Source organism: Mastigoproctus giganteus, chromosome 10 (assembly GCF_048544385.1).
Source record: "Mastigoproctus giganteus isolate SK-2022 chromosome 10, ASM4854438v1, whole genome shotgun sequence".
NCBI lineage: Eukaryota > Metazoa > Arthropoda > Arachnida > Uropygi > Thelyphonidae > Mastigoproctus > Mastigoproctus giganteus.
In genome coordinates, this window is record NC_143584.1 from 140,323,454 (window position 1) to 140,342,846 (window position 19,393).

Here is a 19,393-nt window from a genome sequence, read left to right on the forward strand (position 1 = left end):
AATCCACAAAAGTCTGACTAGTGTGTGAGTGACCAACCCACAAGTTCCAGTCAATATCTGGGAAGTTAAAATCCCCCATTATAAGACATTCTGATTTACTGGCCCACTCTATTTTTCTGTACAATTGTTCATTGTACTCATTCAAGTCATTAGGCCTATAACACACTCCTACTCTTATTTTTCCTTTCGCAGTGCTTATCTCACACCAAACTGACTCAACAGAGCACTGTTCATCTATATTAACTGGGTGCACTTCCTTTGATTTTATGTTTTTTTTAATTAACAGCATAACACCCCATCCCTTTCTGTCCTGTCTATCCTTTCTGTACACATTGTACTCCCCAAATTCCAGTTCTGCATTCCTTATATCTTTGTGACACCACGTCTCTGCTATCCCAACAATGTCTGCCTTTGATGTCTTGACCAACACTTCAAATTCATCAAATTTATTTACTATACTTCTAGCATTGGTATACATGCAAGCATACATGCTCCTATGCCTATTCCTTGTTACCCTAACACATCCCATATACCCAACTATTCCATGATGACTGCCATCCATCCCTGAAACCCCCAACACCCCACATGTGCAACAGTATCAAAAGCCTTTCTAAGATCCAAGTATATAATATCAAAGTTATTCCCTGCATCCAGTTCTTTTGTGACTGCATCAATAGTATCCGATCAAGTTGGTCAGGCAAGACTTCCCCTTAACAAAACCATGCTGTGTCTAGTTGTGTTGAATATTTATAATTTTTATTTCATTAAAGCTGAATGAATGTCGTTCATTTATTGCGTGGAACGAAAGTTCCGATGCATTTGAACAACCGCCCGCACAGAAGCTTCGTGTTGTTTTGCTCGAAGCTGTGCCACTCCCATGGTAGATCCTACATAAACAGCATCGCAATTTTTGCATGGGATGCTGTATACGAGGTCATGCTGTGATTTAAATGTAAACTGTATCACTGTTTACACAATACGAACATATTTACGAAATGTTAAATTTTAACACGTTAAAAAATGGAGCAAACAGTTGAGATGAATGTTACAGCTTATACAATTGGTGCTACCAGGCTAATGGCAACAATAAAATGTTTCAATACATTCCTTAAAATTTAGAATTTAACAAATTTAGGGGAGAAGCTTGGTGAAGCTCTGAAAGAATTTGGAAATTGCAAATGAATTTTAAGTTAAGTTTTGGTATTGATTGATAATATAAAATAGGTTTATAATTCAGACAATAACTGTCATCTCTTAAGAAAGAGAGTGAGTGAGAAATTCTGAAAGGACTGAAAGAAAGTAGGAGAGGAAATGAAACTAGATTCCTGACCAGGAGTGACAGGACCAGTGGCATTAGCATTAATAAGAGGCATACGGTGCAAGAAAGCAAGCTTATGCAGCATCAGCCAACCCCCTCCCCATTTCACCCCTCCATTCGTTCCAAATGCCTGTCCAGCTCAGCCTTAAATTTATTTAGGCTATCAACTTCCACAACAAAAGATGGAAGTCTTTTCCACCAATCAACCACCTGCTGGCTAAAGGCAAATTTCTGCACATCTGTTCTATAACTGTCTTTCCTCAATTTGAATCTATGCCCCCTCAGGTTCTTAATCTGAGCAAGAGGAAGAATCCCATCAGCATTCAGCTTTCTCAACCCATTCAAGGCCCTATACACCTCGATCAGATCTCCTGGCAGATGCCTACTCTCCAGGCACTGCAGTTTGCAGAACTTAAGCCTTTCTTGGTAAGAGCACCCCTTTGTTGCCCTTCTTTATACTTTTTCTAGCAACTCTACATCCTTCCTAAAATGAGGCCTCCAGACCTGTACACAGTACTCAAGGTGTGGCCTGACCATTGCCTTGTACAACGGGATAATCACCTCCCTGTCCCTGCTAGCAAAATTCCTGTATATCATTGACAACACTACATGATCTACTCTGGCAGCCCATCTGCACTGCTCAGCAAACTTCATATTTGACTGCACAGTTACCCCCATGTCTTTTTCACTTTCCACTTCCCTGAGTGTAGTACCACACAGTTGATACGTTCTCTTGGGTTATTGCTATCCATATGCAGTACAGATAGACAGTAACTGTGAATGGAATTCATTGTAAATAGGGCGAAAGAAAAGAATGTGAGTAGAATCCTTGACAGAACTGCAAAGACAAAGTTTGGAGTTGGAAAGGTGGAAATAGGCAAGTTTAAATTTTAAGGAACCATGTCCTGTTAAAAGAAAGCTAGAAAACATGCTGGGAGAAAACCATTTATGAGTGTTTTTATTAACAAATATAACTTCTGGAATAAATAATTTTGTAATTAAGCCTTTTTTGGGAATCAGACCAGTGAAGTTGCCAATGGTCATGAAGAATATTTAAAATTTGTTGTTTTTCTTGTTTAGGACCGGAGGACACGTCAATTTGTATTCCATTGAATTCCGCATGGAGGCCCTTATGAATGAAGTAAGAAAGTCCATAGTAAATTAGATATAAGTCTAAAGGTAGTGAACCAGATAGAACTTGTAGGGCAGAGGTAGAGACGGTTCTACATGCCTTAACTAGTACTAGGAGGAAACTGTGCTGGATCGAACCAGGCTTGGACTGAACTGTAAGCAGTTTAGTGCATCTAAACCAGGCTGCAGCAGCATAAGTGGTAATTGGTAAAACAACAGCTTTGTATAATGTATGCAAAACCTTATGGCTCAGACCCCAGTCCTGACGGGAAATGCAAACCATTTGAAAGACAAATTTTCTCACTTTGTCAGACAGATGAGTCAGCTGAAGAAAAAAAGTAAGGCGATTATCAATCGATAATCCAAGGAATTTTGTGGTAGTTACAAAAGGGAGAGATTTATCATTAATTTTTATGAGAGGAGAACGAGTTGATGAAAGGGTGCCTTTGAAGACCATCATACAAGTTTTACAGTGAGAAATATTAAGTTTAAGCATTGACCAATTAGAAAGTTGTTGAAGAACAGAATTTGCTTTATTTTCTAATGAATGGTGAGAATTTCCATAAAAAAGAACAAAATCATCTGCGTATGCAAGTGATAAATAATTTGGGAAAAACTTTTTAGCAACCATTGGTTGAGAACAAGATTCCAAAACAAGGGTCCAAGAATAGACCCTTGCGGACATCCATCCACGTAAGACTTTTCGAGAAACTGTGTGAAATTCTGAAAATTTCACACATTTTATGTAATCTTAACAGATCTATCTGAAAAATAATTCCTAATAAGTTTGTATAGGTTAGCAGGGCAGTTCATAGTTCTGAGATATTCGAGGGCACTCTCCTACCGAAGAGAGTCAAAGGCACCCTTGAAGTCAATAAAAATTGCCAGGACATATTTAGAAGACAATTCTTTAATGAAATTCAGAAGAGAAACAGTGCATCTTCAACCCCAACTCCAGAACGAAAACCATATTGATTACTAGAATAGCTGTCTGTCCTGAAGCAAAGCCAGAATTCTATATGAGATCAAACGTTCTAGGATCTTAGCAAAATTAGATAACAAAATGATTAGGTCTGTAAGACCATGGAAGATTAGTAGACTTGCCAGGTTTCAACAGAATTCTTAAGATGGCAGATTTCCAGGAATTTTGGGAAACAGACCATTGTAGACATTTATTATATAAATTTAGAACATTTGGACAGCAGGAGTGAAGTTTTATAAAGAGCTCCCCTTCAGTAAGATCTTTGCCAGGATACCGACCAGGTTTAATCCTGGCAATGGCAGAAGATAATTCAACAGGGGTAAAAGGAATAGCAGCCGAGGATGCAAATAATTAAGATTAAGTGATTGAATATCTGTATGACGGCAAATCTAAAAGGGGATCATCAGATAAGAAAGAGCATCCACAATTGAATTTACATTATCTGTCCAAGAAAGAGATTGTGTTATAGATAATAGGTGCATGTAGCTTGTTTCTAGCAATTTTGTAAACAGTGTTCCAGGGATTTTGATTACTGACATGATGAACAAATTTCTTCCAGGTGTCAAATTTGGATTTAGCTAGCAATGAGTTTGACATATTGATGTTTTTTCCTAAGATAGATTGTGTGGAGTTGGTTGACGTCATCAGCTGGCTAAGAACGTCTATGCTGTTCATAAGTTTTTTGGGCATGAAAAACTTCATGATACAAGACTGTCAATTCTCTGTTCCACCAAGGAGTGGTAACATGTTTTTTTAGATTTCCTATTAGTAGAGTGAGTTTCTACTCACTCTACTAATAGGAAAGTAGAGTGAGTTTCTACTCACTTTTGAGGAGAGTATTATAAACAAGAATAGCACAGTCATCTGGAGGCATAATTTCAGAAACTTCAGAAAAACAAGGAAATTCAGAAATCAAAATATTAGACAATTTCTCCCAATTGGCATTTTGCAAGGAAAAGCGAGAGGAGGTGGACGTATACCGGGAAGAAATGGAAGGAATAGGTTGAATCTGAAAGAAAATTGCACGATCAGAAGAAGTGCAATCAACACAAACTGTCCAAGAACAAATTTTGTTTAAAATAAAGGAAGAACAGAGCATTAAATCAATATTGGATTGACCAATAGAAGAAGAAAAGGTAGAAGGTAGATTAGGTTTGTTAAGAATATTAAGTTGGTGCTGCAGGATAAAATCTTCAAGAAGACAACCATGAGGGTTGAAAAGAGAACAGAACCAAGTCATGGACTTGGCATTAAAATCATCAGCTACAATAAAATTTGCAGGGCATAAGATTCTGAAGGCATGGTCAAGAAAGGAAAGAATTCCATCCAATTCATCTTGAGGACAATAAACTGAAAAGAAATAGATACTTCTAAATGGACCAGAGATATATGCGCAAGTTACAAATTGGGAACTTAGACAGCCAATCAAAGTAATCTCCAAAACATCATTCAAAAAGCACAATTGCAGAACGAGGATGTCGATATGGAGCATATAAGACTCCTTTGGTTGTAGCAAACCCAGTAATCGTGTCACGCAAATAATAGGGCTCCTGAATTAACAAAATATTGATAAATTTCTTCAGAGAGACTTGCCGAAGTTCATCTGCAAGTTTTTGATTTTTGACCATTAAGCTGAAAAATTTTAACAAAAGAATTGGATGTCTTAGAACTATAATTATGATTTGAATTTAAGGATGTATTATTCATATTGAGTATGATTCCTTACATTTTCCAAGGCTCATATGCATTCACTACAGGTAACATCACAGAATGAATGTTTATGATCCTTCTTTTTATGCTTACAGCTGCAGCAACAAGGGGCTGATCTTTATTGGGACAGTCCTCAAAGATGTGTCCAGTAATGGCACAGTGACTGGAAGATAGAACACCCTTAGAACAAGAGGCAGTAGTATGTCCTTAACCAAGACATGAAAAACACTTGGTAACCACTGTGAAAGGCCTACACCTAAGAGGAGACCAACCAATATATAAGCATTCTAAGGAAATAGCAAGTTTATATATTCTTGGAGAAAAGCCTAGAATCCAATTCACAGTCTATCTAGATTTTGAGGAAGTATTAAAGTGAAAGGTAACTTCCTTAGTGAAGTCATCAAAAGAAAAACCTTGTTTGCTAAAGTTTTTATAAAAAAGATCCTCAATTATTTCGGTCTATATCATAAATTAAAATGGTTGGTTTTAAAATTTTGGTGGATTTAATCTTAATACCAATATCAGTCAGCAAAGTTAATGAAGTTATCTTATGTATGTCTTCTGAGGTGGTCGTCTCTACAGCAACACCTTTGTTCTTTATTATTTTTATAGATTTTATTTTAACCTGTTTTAAGGACTATCGGAAGGTCTTAGCTACATTAACAAAAACATTTTTACTGGTTGAGCAAATACTAGAATCTGTAGCCTTGCATAAGATTATGTTGAGTTTAGGTGTAGGTTTTGATTGAGTGGAATCTGTAGAAGTAGCAATATCCAGGTTTTGTGTTGGTAATGGTTGGACAGTTTGGTACTTGTATACAGGCAGTACAACACTGTCCTTTGATTTCATTTGCATAGGATGTAGTATGTGAACCGAAGACAAAAAATATCGATGGTTTTTTGCAGTTCTAACTTTAAGTTTTTCGTTGCCTATATAAATTGACTGTTAAGAATAAATTCTAAGTCACCAAGTTTTTCATAATGAAAATTAGTAGCTTAATAAATTTGTTGCTTTCTTTAGTAAAAAATTCAACAATTTTTTTTATGTATTTTATGAGCCTGAGCTCTAGCATCAACCAGATCATCAGCTATTGAAACAACAGTTTTGTTTGCTGACGGTCCTGACTTTGAGAATTATCATTAGGAGAAGAATCTGTTCTGACAAGACTTGCCACTGAGGATGCATTTAATTTTGAATCTGGTTGACTTGACATTGTCCTGTGTAGGACCCAAAGGAGGAAATTCCTCATTTGAAATGCTGGTCATCCATGTTAAATTGAGAATTTGAAAGTTTAATTAAAATTCAGTCATTTGCCTTACTTCCTTAGCTGTCCCTACACGTGCCATTATTCAATGGTATGAGAGGTGGGAGGGATAACAGAACTGCTTAGCATCTTACTAATGGCGGGTCAGGTCACATTGCTATTGGACACATTGAACTTGAAAGATACTGAACAATGGCCGAAGTGCACATAAGAAGTTTGTTTGGTTTTTAGGAGCATTAGCAACTAAGGTCATATTGCTCCGGGGATATGCGGTGGTCATTCCCTGACCTTTCCGCATCCTCCTTATTTGGTGGTCACGGCCTTGAACCCCGGTCTAATCAAGAAGCGTGTGCTATGCACTGCTGCTCCTGCCCACCTGGCTACGGAGGTGCCACATAAGAAGTAGTAGTAGCAACGAGAATGGAGAAATTCGTTCAAAACTTAGCTATTGTCTGCTTTCATTATTCTCACTTGCATAGGCATTTCCAAGGATCAATCTTGATATGGAAACACTAAAAAGAACTGAATACTGCACTTTTAATTACACAAATCAAGAAAAGTTTATGGAGCACAGCATACAACAACCAGACACTACCTTCCCCCCCAGTGGATCAATGGGATGTCAGGGGGATGTGCTACTGAAACAAGATCTAAATAAATTAGGCAGATGGGCTGAGAATGGCAATCGAAGTTTAACATTGACAAATGCAATGTGCTTTATATGAGCAGCAGTAATCCCAGATTAATGTACGTTATTCTGGAACTCAGGTTAGTAGAAAATTAAAAAGATCTGGGGTAATTGTGTATGTGTGAAGTTCTCTGAACAGTCCTGACAGCCTGCCAGAACAGCCCACTGGGTTTTGTAAGTGATATACAGGAATTTTGCCCTGCAGGGATAAGGAGGTGATTATCTTGTTGTAAAAGGGAATGGTTAGACCACATCTTGAGTACTGCATACAGGTATGGAAGCCTCATTTGCAGAAGGTTATGGATCTGTTGAAGCCAGTGCAGAGAAGAGCAATAAAATAAGTGAGGGGAACAAGAGGGTGCTCTTACGAGGAATGGCTTCAGTTCTTCTAATTGTAGTTTTTGGAGATCAGACATCTGCTTAGATATCTGATTGAGATGTTTAAGTCTCTGAATAGATTAAGCTCAGGGCAGCTGAAATCCTTCCTCTAGCATAGACTACACACATGAGGTGGCATAAATTAAAATTGAGGAAGGATGGTTTGGAGGATTCTATCCTCCAAACCATGTGTAGTTGATTGTTGGAACAAACTTGCATCTGGTATTGTAGTAGGTAGTGCGAATAAGTTCATGGAAGAACTAGACATTGTCAGAGCAGACGAACAGGTGATATTGGAAGGTTTTTTTTTTTTTTTTTTGGCTGATGCTGTTATAAGCTTTCTTGCATAACTTGCCACTACTAATACCGATACTTAAAAATAACATGGAAATTTAATAAATATGCATATTACTTTTATCATGTATAATTGCATATTAACTATTAACATTTATAGAATTATATTTTAGTCATGACCACTTGTACCACATGAATATTAAGATAGTTTATTTTGTTAATAACTAATTTCCTATACATTAACATGGTATGAGTGGTCATTACTAAAAGTTTAATTCTATGGAAAATCACTACATAACATCTTTCTCCAACTATGTTAATATTTAATTTCATTATTGACAGGCATGTCTGCTAAAGCAATCCATGAGGCAACTGGAAAAGGATTATTAAATCAATTTCTGAATACAGGATTTACTGTAAAGTGTTCCTTTGTGACTGTTGATCAAACTACAGATTGGGATGAACTGATATCAAAAAATCCATGGCTTTCTTCAGAGGCAAGTTACATTTGCTGTAATTTATAGTCCTTTGTGTTTTTTCATAATGTGATTAAATATTAATGATTATAATACTAATTAACATTTTCACTTTTTTTTGGTAATATATATGAAAATTAAGCTACTTTCACTTTTTTTTTATGCAAGGCATACAGTTATGTAATTTTAAATATTAAAGTTATTTAAAAGAGAATAAATTTGTATTCATTAATAATACATCATATTCTTACATTATATAAAGAAATATTACAAGAAAAAATATAGGGGTTAAAAAATTCAATTAAATAATATATTTTTTCCTTATGTATAGTTGAAAATCAAAATAGACACCCATTATGGTTGGATCCCATCTTCCTTGATAGCTTTAGCATTGTTGTATTATACTTTTATCCCAGTGTAGCCGTTTATCTTGTTAATCACTAATGGCACCCCAGTTATCAGGGAAAAAATATAGGTGCAAATGTAAAAGTGAATGTAAGAGCCACATGGAAACAAAAATTTGTATAGTTATGCAACAATTGTTCCACCACTTGTTTATATCTTCTTTTTTTATGACCTAAAAACCCATGTAACTTTAATGATACCTGAGTGGTGTTTAGTTTTTGCTCAAAACTGCTATCATGCAAATAGTTTACTAATTTTTGCAGTCCAACAAGGATTCCTTTCATGGTGTGGCATATATGTGTAATGAAATATGTAAAGCGCAATGCTTCAGGGCTCCCAGCTTTAGGAGGGGGCCTAAATACACATTAAATTCTTATATTGAATTGATTGGGAACTCAAAATCGAGTTTTTCACTGGGGCACCATAAGAGTTTGTTATGCCATTGAGTTTTGCATCACTTGATCTTGGAAAATTTTCCTTTAAATTTTTAAAACCATCACTGTCTTCAGCAGAAAATTTTTCTCTTTTTTTATGACCTAAAAACCCATGTAACTTTAATGATACCTGAGTGGTGTTTAGTTTTTGCTCAAAACTGCTATCATGCAAATAGTTTACTAATTTTTGCAGTCCAACAAGGATTCCTTTCATGGTGTGGCATATATGTGTAATGAAATATGTAAAGCGCAATGCTTCAGGGCTCCCAGCTTTAGGAGGGGGCCTAAATACACATTAAATTCTTATATTGAATTGATTGGGAACTCAAAATCGAGTTTTTCACTGGGGCACCATAAGAGTTTGTTATGCCATTGAGTTTTGCATCACTTGAGCTTGGAAAATTTTCCTTTAAATTTTTAAAACCATCACTGTCTTCAGCAGAAAATTTTTCTTTTTAAGTCCAGCCTAAGATAAAAAGGCAAGTTTAATTGCATATAAAATGCAGCAGAAGTACCAGCTCAGGATCCACTAATGCTACTTATTTGAAATTTCTTTTCATTGTACTGGTCAACCCTTGATAGCATAGTTCTGTTTTGTTTCTAGACTGTTTTGACTTTCTACAAACAGTACTTGCTAAATCCAACTTTTAGTCCAGTTAAGAGCACAATGACCTTAAAACCATCACATAAGTAATGATTTTAATGCTGTTTGATTCCATTCAGTAATTGGTACATACTTTCGTTTAATTCCGTTTAATTCCAACAGAATAAAGTACAGATATTGGAGGGTTTTGTTTTTCTATTATATAATAAAAACTTATTTCAGATGAATCAATGAATAGTGACCATTCTTCAGTTTTATGTTCAAATCCCAATTCTGTCAGTCTATTTATTGTATAGGCACACACACACACACACACACACACACACACACACACACACACACACACACACACACAGGTGCCTCTGTAGCCAGGTGGGAAGGAGCAGCAGTGCATAGCACATGCTTCTTGATTAGACCAGGGTTCGAGCCCATCACCACCAAATACGGAGGATGTGGAAAGGTCAGGAAATGACCACCACATATCCCGGAGCAATATGGCCTTAGTTGCTAATGCTCCTAAAAACCAAATAACTAACACACACACACACACACACACACACACACACACACACACACACACACACACACACACACAGGAATTGTGTACATCATAAACGATGACAGTTTTTTCTTCTTTATATTTGTAGACATCAGCTAGCAAATACCATTCTTACGGTCTTGATCCCAGAAGTTCTGCTTGTTACTTTTTTAGATTTTGTTAGATTCCTTGCATTATTTTGCCACCTTTAATACTGTTAGAAGGGATGGGCAAATGAAGTGGGTAGAGTTTTTTTTTTTTGGCTGCTGCTCTATAAGCTTGCATCATTTTACCATTACTTGGGTGCTCTTTTCTAATTCATGGAATGTAACTTGGATCTTTCATTGAATCCTCTTATTCTTTATCTATAATAGAAAGTTCTCTCCAATTAGTTGGTTATGCCCAAATAGAAAGACTTCTTTTTGGGACTCATTTTAGTACAGAAAGAATATTTGGATATTGTTTTTAATTTCCCTTGGAAAAACTTAAGTTCTGTTAAACAAAATTAGCCATCATGATTATGGGCGGTTGATTTGTGCCACATCTTAGGAATTTTTACTGTAGATGGATGTTGTGATTTTTGAGTAAATTGACTAATAATGTAATAAAAATTCACATAGCACCTGTGGTGGCATTTCTGTATATTTGATAATCAGGAAATTAACATTATTAAATAATAAAGTTATTTAAAATAATAAATTTGTATTCATTAATAAAACATTGAATTCTTACTTTATGACAAAAAATATAAGTGGATAAAAATTCAATGAAAGAATTTTTTTTTTATCTTATGTATAATTTCAAATATTCTTAGAAAAAATTAATAATAGACACCCAGCATAAGTGTTCATCACTTATGAAAGGTTCCACATTGTTCATCACTAACAGCCCTCCACTTAATAAAAACTGATGTGCTCTCAGATTTGTATCCAGATTAGGAACTAACATAATGGTTAATTTAAAAAGCTAGTTTTCTTTTATGTTACTAAAACTTAGTCAATCAGTGTAATTGCTAAGAAAAAATTTGTTATATTGGATTTTGGCATGAGATTTCTGCTGCTTATATATATATAATTTTGGTATATGAGTTAATAGTGCATTATAGCCAAAGTAGCTTATGCACCATCAAACCCACCTCTTCCCCGATGAGCTATTAGTGAAAATTATCATAGGTAAATGCAAAACATTTATTCAAAAATTCCAAAAAAAAAACCTGTTATAATATTACAGTGTAACTTTGATATAACACCTCTTCATACTGTGGTTTTGGATATACTGCAGTTATGATTGTATCCCTCCAAAAGGAATTATGAAAAAAAAGTATGTTCAAAGAACTAGCAATTTAATATTAGAAACTGGAAAAAGTGAATACTGTATATACTTGTATCTACTCTACATCCTACTACCATATTTCTAAGAGGGGAAATTAGCTAAAAATTGGCTGTATATTTGCTTTGATATATTCAGTATTCAGTTGCTGAGTAATTTTTGTGAACAGCAGGACTCAGACACTAATTACTGCAGCCAGCCAGTTTCTCCCTTCAGCTAGAGTTGCAATAAAAAAGTGAATGCTAATTACAAACAGCTACCTCTAGAGGGGAATACGGCTACCATTCGTAAAGTGTGTTACTTTAGTTAAAAGTAAATTTTTGTAAACAACAGTACACGATATCCTTCCTTCAACTAGAAGTTACACTTCTAGTTGAAGGAAGGATGTCATGTGCTGTTGTTTACAAAAATTTATAATGACAAAAATATACATGGACTGACAAGGATTTATGGAGAAATCATGCTAATTACACACCACTACCTCTAGGGGGGGAATATGGCTACTATTCATCAAGTGTGTTACTTTAGTTAAAAGTAAATTTTTGTAAACAAAAATCAATCAATAACTAATGTTCACTTCACTTCGGCACTATGATAGGATGGACAATTTGGTTTTGATTTAGTTTAAAACACAGTAAATTGTAGGACATCAGAAATAAATACATGGCAAAATTAGTAAATCAGTAGGCCCGAAGTTATAACCATCAAAAGAAAAAACATAACGGTCATTATACACTTGAAGAAACGTTAAAGATTACTGAAAGAGTTAAAAATGGTGAAACAAAATGAAGTATATTTCACAAGTGTGGAATTCCAGAGGAAGGATCCACAGATGGATGAAAGACAAAGAAGAATTGTGTTGATTTGTAGCCTCTGTAGAAGATGAAGTAGGCCTCCAAAGAAAGAAAACTAGACTTTGTGACAACAATGATGTGGACCAGTGCTTATACAAGTGGTTTCTGGGGCGCCTCCATAACCAGCTGGGCAGGAGTAGCAGTGCGTAGCACACGCTTCTTGATTAGACCGGGGTTCGAGCCCGTAACCACCAAATACGGAGGATGCGGAAAGGTCAGGGAATGACCACCACATATCCTTGGAGCAATATTGCCTTAGTTGCTAATGCTCCTAAAATCCAAATAACAAGTGGTTTCTACAGAAGTGTAGTGAAGGATTACCAATAAATGGGGTAATTTTGAGAGTACAGGCACTTAAATTTCATAAATTACTTACTGCAGATGATGACACATTTAAAGCTTCTGAAGGGTGGCTTTGGAGACAGAAGGCTCATCATGGATATCCCTTGTAGGCAAATCTTCATTTGGTGACATTACAGCAGCAGAAGAGTTTCCTGAATTTCTGCCTAATGTGATTCAAGGTGGTGAATTCACAGATGAACAGTTTTACAACTGTGATGAAACAACTCTCTACTATAAACTTCTCTCTGACAAGTCACTGAATATTAAAAAAAGCACCCAACAAAGTGGGCATGAAAACTGACAAAGAAAGAATTACTGTGTTATGGTACTCAAGCAATACTGGAAATTACAAGCTACAGCTGTTGTGCATTGGTAAAAGTCAAAGCCCTGCTGTTTTAATCGTGTCAACATGAAAGATCTACCTGTGATTTATAAAAATAGCTCTACTGCTTGCATGATGTGTAATATTTTTGCTTTGTGGTTCAGAATTGAGTTTGTACAGATGCCACTTGCTTTCCAAAAAACTTGAAGAAAAAGATTTGTTACTGTTAGATCATTGCCCAGTTCATCCTTCAGCTGATGTCCTGAAATCGAAAGATGGTAAGATCAGAGTTGTTTCTCTGCCAAGGAACACAATTGCACTAATTCAGCCCATGGATCAGGGCATTATTAGAACTCTCAAAGCTTGTCATGGCGAGCTACTTTCTGGTGTTGTGAACTCAGAAATTCTAGAATTTGAATTTCTGAAAACATTAACACTAAAAGAAGTTGCATACAATATTGGATTAGTGTGGGAGAAAGTAAGCTCAACACGCAGTTGAAAACTGCTAGAACAAATGGAAAACTGCTGGAAAAGATGAGCACACTAATAATAACTCTGAATTAGCAGCATTTTCAGGACAAGAAGCAAAGGCTGTTTGTAACATAATTGGTGACAGTCTTGGAGCAAATGACCTAGCTGCTTGGATTGAAATGGATGCGGAAGTCCAGTTGCGCATTGAGCAAGGAAGAAATTGTGGCCTCTGTGAACAATGAGAAGACAATCAGCAATCAGAAGGCTAGTGGCAAAGGGAGTGACTCAGAAGATAATGTGAATGACTTGTGTAAGGAAAAAGTACCATAAAATTTAATGTTTTCAAATAGTTTGTAATTTTACAAACTATTTGAAAACATTAAAAAACATTCTCTCATGGAGTATATTTTCTCTGATATAAGGCAAAGTTTCAATTTTGAAAAATTGAAGAAAATTCTCATTATTATGTGTAATATTGATTATAACAACCATCTGCTTTTGTTCATTATGAATGCTGTAATGGTATTTTGTCTGTTTGCCTGGTTTTTTATGTTGAATTTTTTTAGTGCCTTTAATAATTATTAATTACAATTATAGATAACTAAAACTGGTATTACAGGATTCATAATAATGGTGATTACCTTTATCTTCTAATATATGCTGTAGGCAGAGGCATAGTGAGGTGATATGGTTTGGTATTCAGGACAGTGCAACATATTTGCACCCCCCTTTATAATGTATTTAAATACAAAACTAAAATAATAATAATAATAATTAGGCATGTTTGCATATCTATCTATATATATATATATATAAAACTGATATTAAATATTAAATAAAAACTAATGCCAGTAGCATGGCAAAACTGTTGCCCACACGATGCCCAATGTATAATATCAGTTATACATTGGGCATCATGTGGAGGAATGTGCATTTTGCTGCCTCTAATGATAGCTTCATATTTATTTTCTTAATTTTCGTATTATATTTTTCATTATTTTTCTTAGCTACTTCATTATGCTAATATATGCTAAGCATATTGTCTCCACCATGTCTGTCTGTATGTAACAACTTGACATCCAGTGGATGGTTTCATGAAATTTTGTATATAATTGTATGTAAAAAAGAAATTCATAGATTAAATGTAGTTTTAATGCAGTATTGTTAGCTTTAGACACTTCTTGCATTCCCTGACTTACGTAATACTCAACTTACACAAATTCGACTTTACATAAGTTTTTGCTGGCCAGTGCAAACTGAAAAAAATATGGAAACTTATTTTGCATCTGTAAGAATAAATGGACATAATGTGAACCCAATAACACATTGGTGTTTTTTTTTTTTTTTTTTTAATTCGTTCGAAGTCCGTAGAAGTTGAAAATTTCGCTATATTACTAAGCTATTTATCTCTCTAAAAGGTCATTTTTATAATGAAAATTGCACTGCACTTTCATCATTATCACACGTTCCGTTATAAGAATCGATTTCGAACGCCTTTGTGATATTTTTCTAAAACACATTTCTGGAGGTCACGACCATAAAACAATAAAAACAACTTGCACTTTCCAGTTTATTGGACTTTTCGGTTAGTGCATCTAATTATAAACGGGTAGTAAACTCGATCTTATTGCATTTGTGATAACACCGATAACCAGAATTCTATGGTTTTTACGTTACGGTATTATGGTGAAATGAGTTCCCCTTCACCGAAACCTTCAATCATACAAAAAACATAAATAAATTTTCAGAAACTTCTCTTCATTCCTATTTACTTATTATAATGATGAAGGGAAAGCGACCAATGGAAAGTACAAGTGGTGGCAATGTTAGGAAACAAAACAAAATTGATTTTGAAATGGAATGAAAATGATTAAGAAGCAGGACAAAGTTTGTCCTCTATTTGCATGGGAATTAAGTCTTGCTGCTTCAACAGAGAATACTATTTTAAAGGACAATGCGCGTATAAAAGAACACGTCAAAGGATCAATGCACTTAAGATCAACAATGATCACAAAACAATGTTCAGGTGCTATATCGAAGATGGAACAGCTATTAATAATATGGATGGACAATCAGATTCAGAAGCGAGTGCCCCTGAGTCTAATGACCATTCAAGCAAAAGCAACAAATATTTATGAAGATATTAAGGATAAGTAAGGCGAACCCCAAGCCAAGTTCGTGGCACGCAATGGGTGATTTTAATAGGTTCAAGCATCACGCTAGTTTCCACAACGTTAAAGTATCTGGTGAAGTTGCCAGTGCCGATTCTGCAGCTGCAGAGAAATTTTGTGATGTGTTGGAAAAAATTATTGATGAAGGCAGCTATTGAATACATCAGATTTTTAATGTTGACGAGACTGCTCTGTATCGGAAAAAAATGCTGGATCGAACATACATTGTCAAAGAGGAAAAGACAATGGCAGGTTTCAAGGCTTAAAAAGATAGGGCCACACTCTTGCTTGTGTCTAATACAGCAGGAGATTACAGATTAAAACCACTGCTTGTGTGCCATTCTGGAAATACTTGCACATTTAAGGGCATCAATAAAGCCACCTACCATGCATTTCTGATCGAATCAGAGAGCACGGATAACAATATCTCTCTTTGAGGATTGGTTTAAATGCTGCTTCATTCCCAAGGTTGAAAAATATTGTAAAGACAGCGGCATTCCTTTCAAGATTTGCTTCTATTAGATAATGCTCCTGGACATCCTACGCATCTAGATGATTTCAATTCGAACGTGAGAGTCATTTCTACCGCTAAACATGACTTCACTCATGGAACCTATGGATCATGGTGTTATTTTGAATTTAAAAGCATACTATTTACACACAACATTTGCTCAGGCATTTGCTGCAGTAGACAGTGAGAAAAATTTTACGTTAAAAAACTTTTGGAAATCTTACAATATTTACCATGCCATCTTAAACATTAATAAGTCATGGGTGGAAATTACTAAAAGTTGTTTAAGTGGAGCATGGAAGAAATTCTAAGTATTTGAAAAAGACGAATCACATGAAGAGGTTATAGATAAAATTGTAAAGGTTGCAGAGCTACCTCAGCTGGAGTTTGATACCAAAGATGTGGAGTTAACAGAGGAAGAAGAGAAGGAATTATCTAACGAAGAGCTTATTGACTTGCAGACAGCGATAGTGAAAGAAGAAAATGCTGATGAAACTCAAGATAAACCAAAGGAAGAGCTGAGATGCTTCACCAAAGAGATGGCAGTGGTATTTCGTGAAATTGCATCAGCAATGGCAAGGTTTGAGAAGATGGATCCTGACAGTGAACAATTCTTAAAAGTTAACAGAATGATATGCTTGCTTGCTGCAAAGAAATCTATGATGAAAAGGAAAAAGCCACTGTCCAGTCATCCATTAATATGTTCTTTCATAAGGTTGAGCGACCGACCCCCTTCTAAATCTCCACAGTCTTCAACCTTTGCAGCGGTGTGCTTATCAGCAGAAGACATCAATTCTAGCAATGATGCTCGAGAGGTAAACTTGTAAAGGCTGTATTGCCCCGGGGATATGCGGTGGTCATTCCCTGACCTTTCCGCATCCTTCGTATTTGGTGGTTACGGGCTCAAACCCCGGTCTAATCAAGAAGCGTATGCTACGCACTGCTGCTCCTGCCCACCTAGCTACAGAGGCACCACTTGAACTTGAACAACTGCATTCTTGTTTATTAGGTTATTGTTATCACTTAAGCTGATACCAACTAGCAGTGATACTGGCAAAAACCTTTGCACCACTTTTGTTCAAGTTTGTCCTATCTCTACAAAAAATAGATTCCTTCTACCTACAGGTGCAGACCATGCAGATAAAAAAAAAAAAATTCCCTCCAAAAACCTTGCAGAGTCCAAGTCAAATTAATCCACAAGATTTTCAGCATGTAGTCCCTCCTGTCATGTCTAGGCAGAATTGTAGACATACATTCTGACCCAACTTGCAGCGTTTTTTCAACATGGCCCTATATTTTTCAAACAAATTAGCAGATTGTGTGTGGTTAATATCATTAGTCTCCACATGAATTATAATGCTATCTTTACCCCCTATAAATCTGATAATCTATTATTGATGTCATTAATTGTTGCTCCTGGCAGACACACCGGGTTCTAGTCCACCTATCCTTATTACAAAAAATGTTACATATATCTCTGGCAATGGAACCCCCCATGTAACTAAATCCTTTTGAACCAGAGGAGTGTGCCCTTGATTATTCTGTTCTGGGGCCCGAATTAGGGGTGCATTGCTTTGCAGATTACTAGAACCTTGAGTCCCTGACAAACCCCCCCTTGCATTCAAGGCAAGCACCCAGACTCAAATTCTTCTAGCAATGCACACACCAAGTTTTAACGTTAGATTGGTATACTCCAGTATTTCCCAAAGCATGGTATGTGTACCTCCAGGGGTACATGAAAGGATTTTAAAGGGTACACTGCAGAATTTTTTATTTTACTTTATCATAGTTTTTTAGCTGCAGAAAACAATTCAATAAAATTTAGTGCAGTGGGTTCCACTTATAGGAATCGCTAGTTAATTGAATCAACTACTGTATTGAATCAAAACTTGAAAACCCGAATCCTTTATACATTGCGGTGTGTGTGAAACTTCTCTTATTAGAATCAGAATTTTAGTTTATTGAATCATAAAAGATGATAGAGCCATGTAATCCATAATTTTTCTGGTTTTCTTTTCTTTTTCTTTCATCTAATTTTATTGGACTACACTCTTAAGTGTTCCAGTATATACGTATTAGCTCTCGCTCTCTCTCTCTCTCTCTCTCTCTCTCTGTTGTTTACTTGTAGTGACCGAAGCAGTGTTTTTATGGACATCTGTGGGAAGTAATCACTCAATAATTATGCTATTTGTTTACTGCTTGTTGTTTCCCCTTTCTGCAAATGAACTCTACAGTGTTTTATGTATGAACAGTAACTGGGTTAATTTTAGAAGGCCAGTGGCAGTAGTCTTTTCAAAAAGCATGCTTTGTTAAAATTTTGACTAATCCTTTTTTACTTAGTGAATGTTGTAAGTTGTTGTGTAAAATGTTAAAAAGTGCTTGGTTTGTAACAATTTAAATGTCATTTAAATTTACACATTTTAATACCAATTTCAATGCCAAAAATACTATTAAAAATATACTTTCTTCACTAGCTAACATGCATATTTTAATTTTAGGCTGGTACAAATCCACTGTATATATATATATATATATATATATATATATCTATACTGTCCTGTCAGAATGTTTTTTAATTATTATTTCTATACGTAGTATATATGCATAACTTTTATTATATGTTAATAAATGAATACTATATATTGTACTGTTTGTTCTAGTCCAGATAAAATAGTATTATTAAAACTACCCCCAAATTATCTTTACCTGAGAAGGGATATACCAGTATGACTAAACTCTCAGAAGGGGTATGCAATTATTGTAAGTTTGAGAAACACTGGTATACGTCTTGCAATGGGAACAAAGAAAAGAATGAGCAGTCGAGCTATGCTTAGTGACTATATTGACTTTTGAATAAGTGCCACACACACAATGCAGCTAATGAACTTGCACAGGAATTGCCTGCAGCCATTTCTACCTGAGTCATGATAGCCTGAGTCACTGGTTAATTGAATCAACTACTGTATTGAATCAAAACTCGAAAACATTGAATCCTTTATACATTGCTGTGCGTGTGAAACTCTTCTCTTATTAGAATCACAATTTCAGTTTATTGAATGAGATACTTAACATTAATTTTATAATAAATCTTGTTAAATTTACAAAATATAGAAAGTAACTTTTATAAAAATTAAATTTATAATTTATTAAAGAAATTAAGTAAGAAGCAA

The 19,393-nt window shown here is 35.4% G+C and overlaps 1 protein-coding gene across 2 annotated transcripts in view; it reads left to right on the forward strand.

Moving 5' to 3' along the window:
* The window catches only part of ATPCL (ATP-citrate synthase), a 551,864-nt gene that overhangs the window by 36,958 nt on the left and 495,513 nt on the right, over positions 1 to 19,393 (forward strand). For both annotated transcript variants that reach the window (XM_090382775.1, XM_090382774.1), the window contains exon 2: positions 8,109 to 8,263. In XM_090382775.1, the coding sequence (XP_090238901.1) occupies positions 8,111 to 8,263 (153 nt within the window). In that variant the 5' untranslated portion in view covers positions 8,109 to 8,110. The remainder of the gene's footprint in view (positions 1 to 8,108; positions 8,264 to 19,393) is intronic.